The sequence below is a fragment of the Solanum verrucosum genome, unplaced genomic scaffold, assembly GCF_900185275.1.
Source record: "Solanum verrucosum unplaced genomic scaffold, falcon-dt-bn FXZP01000229.1, whole genome shotgun sequence".
NCBI lineage: Eukaryota > Viridiplantae > Streptophyta > Magnoliopsida > Solanales > Solanaceae > Solanum > Solanum verrucosum.
In genome coordinates this window covers 5,971,269-5,982,533 of record NW_026020011.1, presented here as the reverse complement: position 1 = coordinate 5,982,533, position 11,265 = coordinate 5,971,269, and the positions used below count along the sequence as shown (strand labels likewise).

The window sequence follows — 11,265 nt, the reverse complement described above, 5'->3', positions numbered from 1 at the left end:
TACTCAACGTTTTGATATATCGCGTAAAGTGATGTAACTGATCGATACATTGCATAAACTAACGTCTCAATATATCGAGTACGTCTCGATACACTGCGTAAAGTGATGTATCCGATTGATACATCACGTAAAGTAGGGTTTTTAAAAAAAAATTTAAATGGTAGAAAATTTTAAAGGAAATAGTAAAATAAGTGGTATAGTTAATTTTTCCATATAGCCAAACATATCACATTATCCTATGCAATTTTTTATATTGAGATTAATTATTACATTACAATATAATATAAATTAATAGAGCATGTTTAGCATAAAATATTCAGTTTTAATGGAGGGATGATCACAAAGTCGATGAAAATGTCTCATTTGGGCGTAGAAAAATTATGAACGATGCCAAGGAACCCTCTTCTTCAAACAGTAATTTCTCTAATGAATTTCAGAGTTCACAACAAATGGATTGGGTAAGTATCAAAAAAAAATTCAATCTTTCTTTCCTTTTATGCTTCAATAGTTAGCTCCCCTTGCTATTTAATTGTCGTATTATTCTTGCAATCCTGTTTCAAAAACTTTGTTTTTGAGTCGGGAGTCTATTGATAACAACCTCATTGCTACATAAAGATAGAGATAAGTTCTGCGTACATCTGATTTCTCAGATCATACTTATGAGATTATGCTGGCTATGGTGTTGTTGTTGTTGTAAAGTTTGAATCTTTATTAGTTGGGTACTGTTTTAATCAGCTTAGGATTCAAGATTCTCTAATGGGGCAACTGATTACTGAAAATGTGAAGTTTTTTGCTTCAGTAGAATTTTTTTGCACATGTTAAGTTTGAATCTTTACAAGTTGGGGTTTTTAAATCAGCTTAGAATTCAAGATTCTCTAATGGGGCAACTGATTACTGAAAATGTAAAGTTTTTTTTGCTTCAGTAGTTATTTTTGCACATGTAAAGTTTGAATCTTTACAAGTTGGAGCTTAGAATTCAAGATTCTCTAATGGGGTAACTGATTACTGAAAATATGAAGTTTTTTGCTTCAGTAGAATTTTTTTGCACATGTAAAGTTTAAATCTTTACAAGTTGGAGCTTAGAATTCAAGATTCTCTAATGGGGCAACTGATTACTGAAAATATGAAGTTTTTTGCTTCAGTAGTAATTTTTGCACATGTAAAGTTTGATTCTTTACAAGTTGGAGCTTAGAATTCAAGATTCTCTAATGGGGCAACTGATTACTGAAATGTATAGTTTTTTGCTTCATTGATAATTTTTATACAGGTAAAGTTTGATTTACAAGTTGAGTGCTGTTTTAATCAGCTTAGGATTCAAGATTCTCTAATGGGGCAACTAATTATTGAAGATGTAAAGTTTTTTGCTTCAGTAGTAATTAATGTACATATAAAAGATTGAATCTTTACAAGTTGGGTACTTTTTTACTCAGCTCAGGGTTCAAGATTCTCTAAAGGGGAAATTGATTACTGAAGATGACTTCAAATGGAGATTACCCACAAGAGAAAAAGAAGGAAGTTGTGAAATACTGAAGTATGTTGGTGGGGTTGACTTAAGTTTTTCAAAAGATGATTCATCTATTGCCTGTGGCACTCTTGTTGTGTTGGACTTGACCACTCACAAAGTTGTTTATGAAGATTCTTCTATTGTTAGGCTTCACATTCCATATCTTCCTGGCTTCCTTGCTTTCAGAGAGGTCTTATTCATATTCTCTATATTTTCCGTTGCTCACAATGTGTTTTGACTTATCGCCTTTGTTGTTTGTCTAAAAAGGAGTGATCATGTCTATATGTTTTGAATGATGTAAACTGATTGCTGTAATATTGAACTGGTTCTTTAGGCTCCTGTGCTTCTAGAGCTTTTGGATAAAATGAAGAACAATGCTCATTGTTTCTACCCGCAGGTAAATATTGATAACTTTCCTCCTTTGTTGCCCCCCTCTCCCTACTTATTTCTCATTCTACAAATGGTGAAACTTTGATTAAGAGTGTATATATTGGCTCGAATCAACCACAGGTTATGATAAGTTTGGTATATACCATGTAGTAAAAGAACTTTTAGAGCTGCAATCCTTTCCTGGAAAGACATTGTCTGGTATTGGGCAGGTTAGACCAAATCTACACCTTCCGCATACCATCGGTATTCTGCTTCACACCCAACCTGCTCCCGATTATAGGTAGGAAGTTTGACCTCATCCGCTAACTCAAATAGATGAAGCACATTCTTATACTCTATCTACTATAATGTACTCAAGAGGGAAAAAGGTACAGTTGGGTGAAAAATAAGTAAAAGAATTATGTTGGAGTTGTACAAACGGAGGCCTCATTTGGTGGTGTAACAGGGCCAAAACATCTAAGAGTTAGTGGTTATATTTAGTTTAAGGGGCATTTGTATGGAACTTTGACTATAGATGCAGCTAAGAAAGGGTTTATGCTACAAAATTTGCTCTCACCGGTAATTCTAATTCCTCCCCCTTCCCTTTTCTCTTATACCCAACTTGTAGTAGGAGTCAACGGACCTTATTGAGCTGGACTACGTAAAATCTAATACCTGACATCTATTTAACCTTCGTGTTGACAGCTACTAATGGTTGATGGCAATGGATTGCTTCATCCTCGAGGCAAGTTTTGTTTCTATCTAAAGCTGATAAAAAGAAAATTTCCAAATCTAGCAGATTGTTTATGACTCTACATTAGTAGATACCATGCTGTCTCCATCTTTTGTGTAAGGTACTCAGCGATATTGAGGAGATCGTCCAACATCATGATCATATTCTTCATCTAGTGTTTACAACCTAATTTGTGTGTGTGTCAAAGTAATTACTAGTAACTTCTATTCCCAAAACCTATTCTAAGAAAAATGTATAATAGTGTAAATAGCTTAGGTAATTCCACAGACACGAAACTGAGTTCTGCAATCTCTTGATACCATTTTAGCTATATCCTCTTTAACGTATATCAGCTAGCTGGTTCTCGGATATTGATCTGTAAATGTTAATTCTCTTTGGATATTTCTCTATTTTATATCTCTCTTCTTATATATGTGCTGCTAGTGCTTTTTCATTAACAGGTGAGACCTGAACGTAATTTGTACTCAGCTGATGTAATTCTGCATCTCCCTTAATCATTCTCTAAGACTTTCCACTACATGTCGTGATCAATGTGCTTAATCTATGACACTAAGTTGACACTGTCATATTGTGTTATCAGAAGGAATTTCTTACTGCTAATCATGATCTTCTTTATCCCGATGATAATTTGACTGGATTAAAGAACACAATCATATGTTTGAATCCGATGTTCTGCCATGGCTTTGTAAAGATATTTCAGCTTTAATCATCCCTTTGATATAACTTACGATTAAGCTCCTCTTAGATACTCTTTGGGAAAACTGTTCATGAAATCTAATAAGAGTACTAGAAAGTTGACTTCACTGATTAGTTTTATCTGTATCACTGACTGCTCAACTTGAGAGAGTTGTTAAATTTGATATCATATGAACATGAGTCATCTTTATCAATTCAACTGTACTATTTCACACTTATTTTTTGCTAAAAACTCGACAACCACAATTATGTTCTGCAGGTTTTGGTTTGGCTTGTCATATTGGTGTCTTAGCTGATCTTCCTACTGTTGGGGTGGGGAAGAATGTAAGTTTAAACTTCTTTATCCTCAAGTTTCTTAAAAATCTAGGTAGACTCAATTGAAACGTGCTTTTGTTTGTTCGCTCTTAGTGAAGGAACATAAAGCGAACCTAATGTGGGTAGGAAAGATAGATCGTAGTCTGATCTTTCTCATTGAATCTCTAATAACAACATACCCAGTGTAATCCCACAAGTGGGGTCTAGGGATGGTAGAGTGTACACAGACCTTACCCTACCTCATGGAGGTAAAGAGGTTGTTTCCAAAAGATCGGACACTACTCTATGCAGAATACTGAACTGTCAAACATCTCCTAGTATTCTGCCTGTCCTGCTAACGCGGGATGCTTTGTGCATCGGACTGGCCACTTTTTCTCTTATACTTATACATAGACTTAGCTTGATATTGAATTATTTCTATATAACTAGTTTTGCATCAATGGTGAACTGGTTTATGAACATTCCGTCTTTTTGTCTTTCTTTTTCTAGTTACACCATGTTGATGGTCTTACACAATCTACGGTAAGAGAACTCCTTCAAGCAGCAGACTCTCCCAAACATGTCTTACTGCTAATTGGGGACTCTGGATGTACCTGGGGAGTGGTAAGACACTCTTTCTTTATTATCCTTGAAATATGTTAACTACAACAACTATGCCTCAGTCTCAAACAAGTTGGGGTTGGCTATATTAATCCAAACTGTTTCATTTCCCATGAATCGTTTAACTACTAGTTCCAGAAATGAAAAATAAGCTTAAACTTTGGGTTTTCTCGATCACGTGTGAATTTTACTGTAGTAACTATTCTATTTCATCACAAATTTCAAATTAGGCGTAAGTTGTTTAAACCCTTATGCAGGCAATGCGATCATCTGAGGGCTCTTTGAAGCCCATATTTATTTCAGTTGGTCACCGTATATCTCTCGCCACTGCCATTGAAATTGTGAGGATGACTTGCAGATTTCGTGTTCCAGAGCCCATCCGGCAGGTTAGTGAACTTTTTCGCATAGTTGCTGCTGGTGATATCTGATTTAAATTTCTTAACTCTATCGGAAACAACCTCTCCACCTCACCTCTGAGATAGACATTAGGTCTACGTACACACTACCCTTTCCAGACCCCACTGCGTGGGACTACACTGGGTATGTCGTTGTTATTGTGATTCTCTTACATTTGATGTTGTAGGCTGATATAAGATCAAGGGAGCGCCTGCGGAACAATCAATGATTCTCTACATAATCGCTTCTCTGTATGTTTGCTGAGTTTCTGCTACGTTATATGAACTCATTTACGGGTGACTATAAGTATCTTGTACGGGTATAGATAGATGTATTTTTTTTACTATGTTTGCTCGAACTCTTTAAAAATGTTGATGCATGCGTGTCTGATCCTCCAGAGTTAGTGCATTTTTGAATGATCTGACACGGGTACAACAACATTTTAGGAGAATCCGAACAACGTAGTTGATTAGGAGAAGAACAACTTGATGTTCCAATAATATTTTGATGAACCTAACATATTGGAGGTATACACATTTCCATATACAGGTATAACAATTTACTCCAATAATAGTTTAAAGCTCTATAAATTAGTCAATTATTGCTATTCATGTTCAAATTCAGTAACTTGTATTTGTCATGTTTTGCTTTATGAAAATCAATCTAACTAATTTTTGGAGTTATGAATTAGATTAATATGATGAAAAAAATGCATCAAAATAATTTATACTACAATTTATTGAAATTGTCTATAAAAATGACTTTGATTGGTTTTAAGCAATATAATCATTCAATTATTGCTTTTTTCAGTAAAAATTTAAGCCGCCACAAAATTTCATTTTCTTCTTAATTGGTATGCCATTTTGAACAACAATAATAATGTATTTAGGGGTCGTTTGGTAGAGTGTATAAGAATAATGCTGAATATGATGTATTAGTAATGCATGCATTAGTAATGCTTGCATTATTTCTTATACATTGTTTGGTTTGATGTATTGGAAATAACAAGCCTTGTATAAAGACTATTAAAAAAATATTTGTTTACAAAAATACCCCCACATTCTTTTACAATAATAATAATAATAATAATAACAACGTTACAGGATCACTGACCTGGCGGTGGTCCGCCTAGTCATAGATCAAGTAAGTCAATATTCTTAGAGGTAGTCCAACTACATAAGAATCGAAATACACAAGAATTTTAACATAGTTTCTCAGACTGCATGGTTTTATTATTTTACCCAAGCAAAAGGCCTGTCAAGAAGCTAATACATACTTTTATTAAGCCCATGTGTCTGATAGTTCTAACCGGGTATGAGGCGCCCTACTTATTAAACTCAATTTCGGGCTAAAAACCACGGCTCATCAGACGGAGTCATAAAGACAAAGCCAATAAAAGTAGTACTAGATCTGACTGTACCTCAATCTCAGAACCAAGTCGAGAAGCCATACTAAAATTCTTCTATATTTAAATAAAGCTTAGATCCGTTCATGGTCTATATAAAAAAGTAGTTAGTTATCCGGCATAGATATAATTTCTTAGCCGGACATAGTCATGGCTTAACTCAGAAATAAAAACTTGAAAATAAAAGGAAGTACATTGTAGCAAACAACACACTTTACTATTCCTCCGACCAAAGTTCGGTAAGCTTATAATACTTGAAAATATTTTACAAGTGGGGAGAGAGAAAGAAAGAAAGAAGGAGAGATAGTTTCTAAAACCTGCCCTCAATTAAAGAAAAACAGACCTATTTATAGAAAAAGAAAAGCATCTTTATACAGGATACTGGCCCCTATCTGGGTCCTGGTACAGTAGCGCGGGCCCGCTACCGACGCGCATAAGCTTTACACTTTGTGCTTTAATTTTGCCAAAAAATCTTCAGCTTTCTTCAGTGCATCCACTGGACTTTCTTCTTCATATTGTTGGGCTTCGTGCATATCTTCACCTGTTTCACTACGCATTGATGAATCTGATTTTGCGTAATGACTTATATTTAGAAGAATCTTCTTCTTTACTTCTTCTAGATATCTCAGAATCATTTCATTTTGTTCTCCTTCATCATGATTAGAAATTTTTCTAGCCATATGTTTTACGGAGGTTGAGTCATCAGTCATAATTCCTTTATTAGGAATTAATTTATAATCGTGTATGGTTTTCGTAATTAGATCCAGCAGTTCTTGTCCGTATATGGACTTTGTTTGAGGATCTTTCTTCATCAGCTTGTCCAAAAAATTATTATAATAAGTTTTGTATAGACAAGGGATTTGTTTCTTAGTGAAATCTACTTCCGGAACCCATTTATGAATCCATGGAACAGAGAATTCTATAAAAAAGTATATATGTTCAATTTGTTGAAAATAACAAATATGTTCTTGATGATATAACTTGTTGAGATCTGGGGAAACCTTGACCCATTCTTTGTATAACTTGTGAAATGGTTCGGGCAATATTTTTATTGTTGGCCCGTGGTATGACCACCAGTTTAAAAACCAATTTGGTATAGGATTCACAAATATCTTGGCACATACTTTTATAAACCAAGTATGTTTATGCCTCTCATTGTTATAACAAAGAACTTTATTAAATGCCTGAATATAATCCCAATAGGTAAAGCTTACCATGACTTTGTTTAGACTGAATTGTCTTTCAATCATTGAGGAAATACCCCAATCTTCAATATGAATGACGTGTTTTATAATCATTTTAGAGAAGTTATAAACATTCTCACTTGTATTATATCCTGAAAAATGTTGAAATTCAATACCTGTGCTTATCAACAGAGTCTCATAATATTTTCGAGTTTTGTATGACTCACCCAGGAAATAAAGCCCATTAACTAAATACCTCTGGAATATCTTCCAAGGTTTTTCTCTTCTCTGTATGTCAGAGTTTTCTAAGAGAAATATCATTTCTCTTTTTTCTACCTTTTCATATGTTTTGATATCATCAACTTCTTCTTTGGCGATTGAAGCAAAAGAATCACCCTGCTTTTGAGTTATAAACTCCTGTAGTTTAGCATATAATGGATCACTTTCTGGAATATCTTCCAGATGTATTGATGATAAAGCTTTTTCTTGTGCTCTAGAGTTTAAGTTATATAAACTCATTCCTCCCTTTTGTATAATTGGAGTACTAGATGATGAAGATCCGTATGATGATCGTGATGAACTTGGGGATGATCTTCCCCTTCCGCAAGTATAACTGCCTTTTCCTCTAGCCTTGGTTATCCAAGGAGGATCCATCCTGCAAACATAACATTTAGTTTTAATCATTCAAGAGGTTATATTTTTAATCAGTCAAGAGGTTATAAACTTCATCAAAATAAAATTTTTCATAAAACTCTTGTTCAATCATGTAATTATTGACAATATCAATCACCATTCTGTCTATAATTTTCCATAATATAAGTTCCTTTAAATCTCTAATAAGAGGAACTGCCTTCAAAATCATAACCAAATCTTTATCAGGAAAGAAGTCAAGAAAACCCATCAGAAGAAAGATATTCCCTTGATAAGAAGTCTGGGAGGGAATTATCACTTCCCTTTTTATAATGAATTTCGAAATCAAAAGGGGCTAATTGTGCCTGCCACCTAGCAAAAGTTAACTTAAACGCATCATGTTTAAAATCTTTATCAAACATATACTTGACTGACTGAGCATCAATTTTTATCAAAATTTTTTGATTATATAAATCATCTTGAAATTTTAAAACGCACTTAACGATAGTTAACATTTCATGAGCTACCGTCGCATATTTTTCTGAGCTTCGCTCCATTTTCCTGAATGAAATCGAATAAAATATTCATTTTTATCATGTGGATTAATTTGTTTTAATATACCTCCATACCCAATATTAGACGCATCCGTCTCTACAATCTTTGGCCAAGCAGGATTAGCAAGGGTTAAACAAGGTAAAGATTTAACTCTTTCTTTAATAGTCTTTACAAGATCTGTGAGACTATTAGTCCAAGGCTTTTTATGATCTTTTTTTAGCCTGTCATATAACGAAGCTAAATCTCGAGATAAATTTTTGTAGAATGGGGAAATGTAGTTTAAACTTCCCAGAAATCGCTGTAATTGTGTCTTATCTATAATAATATCAGGGAATTTCGATGCAAATTCAATAGATCGCTGAATAAGAGTCATTTTTCCTTGACAAATCAAATGACCCAAAAATCTAATTTCTGTTTGAAAAAGACTCATTTTAGGTTTAGATATGACCAAACCATTTTGAATAACTATTTTCTTAAAAATGTCTAAATGCTTAATATGCATTTCAAGAGTCTTTGAGTATACCAAAATATCATCAATATAAACTATGATGAAATCCAAATAGGGATTAAAAATATCGTTCATTATCTTTTGAAATTCTGAGGGAGCATTTTTTAACTCAAAAGGCATTACATTCCATTCGTACTGTCCAAACGGAACATTAAATGTCGTTCTATATGAATGGTCTTTAAATATTTGGATTTGCCAATATCCAGATTTCAAATCAAATTTTGAAAAGATATTAGCATCATATAATCTGGTTAATAAATCCCTTTTGTTTGGAATAGGATACCTAATCAATTTTAAAAATTTATTTAAAGGTTTATAATTTATAACTAACCTGGGAACACCTCGTTTTTTTTTTGCTGCGTTATTAACATAAAAAATAGAACACGACCATGGTGATTTGAAAGGCTTTATCAACCCTTTTTGTAATAAATTATCAATTTCTTTTTTGCAGAATTCAACCAATTCGGTATTCATCTGACAAGGATGTGATTTGGTAGGGATATTTTCCTCAGAGAAATCATCTTCATATGGAAGAGTTACAATATGCTTTTTCCGATTCCAAAAGGCACTAGGATGATCGGCACAAATATCAATGGCCATTTTTTTAGAAATGAGTTTAATTTTTTCCTGTACTTTAGCAGATTTTAAAGTATCGAATATATTCATACTAAATATCTCAAGCTGTAAATAATCAACATGCTTTTGTTTCATTTCAATTAGAGCATTAATATCTCTAGAAATAGGTTCGGTGATAAAAGTATAACTAATATCTTGATTTTTATAACTAGCAGAAAATCCTTTAGCATTTATATTAGTAAAAGGATAAATTGCATTTATAAAAGGAGTTCCTAGAATAATAGAAGGGTATAACTGATTTTTTACTAAGAAAAAGAAGTGAGGAATACAAACTTTATTTTGGCAAGTACGAGTATTAGATAATTTATACTTTATATCTAAAGCATGACCAGATGCAGATTTAACCATATGAGTTGTTTTTTCAAAATATTTAGTAGGTACAAGACCTTCTTGAATGCAACTCACATCAGCGCCACTATCAATCATAGCAATGTTAGTTATAGAAAAAACATTATCAATTAATATAGTACATTTAACACACCATTTATGAGCTGTAACAATTTGCATCATTCCTAAAAGCATATTTTGTTTCGGATCAATATTCAAAGTGTTGACAAGAATATTTTCTTCAGCAGTAGATTCATCAACCTTATTTTTTTCTTTGCTATTAGCAGACTCAATCTGAGTAAGACGGTGATCACAAATAATATGATTTTGTTTAAGAAATTTAATTTCTTCCTTCAAATGTTCAATTTCTCCTTTTAAATCATCAAAAGAGGTATCACGAATAACCATGATTTGTTTAGAAGAAAGTCTATTATGAACTTCAGACAAAGAGTAAGGAGCAGAATAATTAAAATCATCTTTAACTTTTCTAATACTAGGAATACTAGTTGAAGAGCTAGTTTTACTAGCAGCTAGTTGAATGATCTTTTCACGAAGAGTATTATCGGTAACTTCTTTTAGAAGTTTTATCACATTGTCTGCAGTGATAGTGAACATATTCATGTCTTCGAACTGAGATTGTAGCTTGTAGAATTCATCATGTTCGCAGTGACAACTATCACCATGACATTTGCAAGCATCATTCGAATCTTGTTGAACCTTACTAGATGACTCAGGTTGCTCATCTTCTGTTGCATAACTTGCTTCAGAATCATCATAATCTGATTCGGAACCAGAAGTATATAGAAAACTAAAAATCTTCTCTTGAATATCATCATCAAGTTCTAGAGTCTTAAGCTTTTCTAGCTTACAATTTGGAGCTATATGCCCAAATTTTTCACATTTATAACACTTAATCTTATCAAGATTTCGCCTGGACCTATTCCTGGTAAATCTATGAGATTTACGATGAGCCCTATGCTCATCTCTTTCTTCTCTAGTCCTTCTTCTAGATCTTCTTTTCTTATGATGAGATCTATGATATTCTGATTTAGAAATTTCTCGGTGGGTGCTTTTTGAAGCATCCGGTAAACCGAATTGAGTACAAAAATCTCCTAATTGAGAGTTTCTCTAAGCTTATCCATCTTAAGCTGTCTTGAGAGTTTTAACTCATTGCACACATTTATGCCTTCTTGCGTACAAGCCCCAATAAGCTTTCCATAAGTGAAATCACTATAGGGAATAATTCCTTGTGGATTTCTAAGAGTCTTTTTTACTCTTTCTGCAAATAAAAAAGGTAAGCCATCAATAAATTTGGCTTTCCAGAATTCTAAACCATTTTCGGAAAGTTTCATTACCCGACTTAAATAAGTGTCTATATACCATCTA

At 33.3% G+C, this 11,265-nt stretch overlaps 1 protein-coding gene across 3 annotated transcripts; it reads left to right on the top strand.

Moving 5' to 3' along the window:
• Window positions 1-356: 356 nt before the first annotated feature.
• LOC125819957 (uncharacterized) lies at window positions 357-5,010 on the top strand. Of its 3 annotated transcripts, none has more exons than XM_049499361.1 (8): window positions 357-458; window positions 1,431-1,694; window positions 1,839-1,901; window positions 2,579-2,618; window positions 3,583-3,647; window positions 4,128-4,241; window positions 4,496-4,624; window positions 4,822-5,010. In XM_049499361.1, exons 1-8 carry the CDS (start codon window positions 381-383, stop codon window positions 4,861-4,863), a joined length of 795 nt encoding a protein of 264 aa, XP_049355318.1. In that variant the 5' UTR covers window positions 357-380; the 3' UTR covers window positions 4,864-5,010. The 3 variants fall into 3 exon arrangements, with proteins under 3 accessions (XP_049355318.1, XP_049355320.1, XP_049355321.1); XM_049499363.1 differs by having other exon boundaries at window positions 375-458; window positions 1,436-1,694; XM_049499364.1 differs by lacking the exon at window positions 357-458 and adding an exon at window positions 880-902 and having other exon boundaries at window positions 1,436-1,694.
• The last annotated feature ends 6,255 nt before the right edge of the window (window positions 5,011-11,265 follow it).

Excerpts from the sequence above, each read along its gene's own strand:
- LOC125819957 (XM_049499361.1), top strand. The coding sequence starts at position 381 with ATGAACGATGCCAAGGAACCCTCTTCTTCAAACAGTAATTTCTCTAAT. Across the intron at positions 2,619-3,582 it reads TGGATTGCTTCATCCTCGAG|GTTTTGGTTTGGCTTGTCAT; the intron begins GCAAGTTTTGTT and ends TATGTTCTGCAG. Across the intron at positions 4,242-4,495 it reads CTGGATGTACCTGGGGAGTG|GCAATGCGATCATCTGAGGG; the intron begins GTAAGACACTCT and ends ACCCTTATGCAG.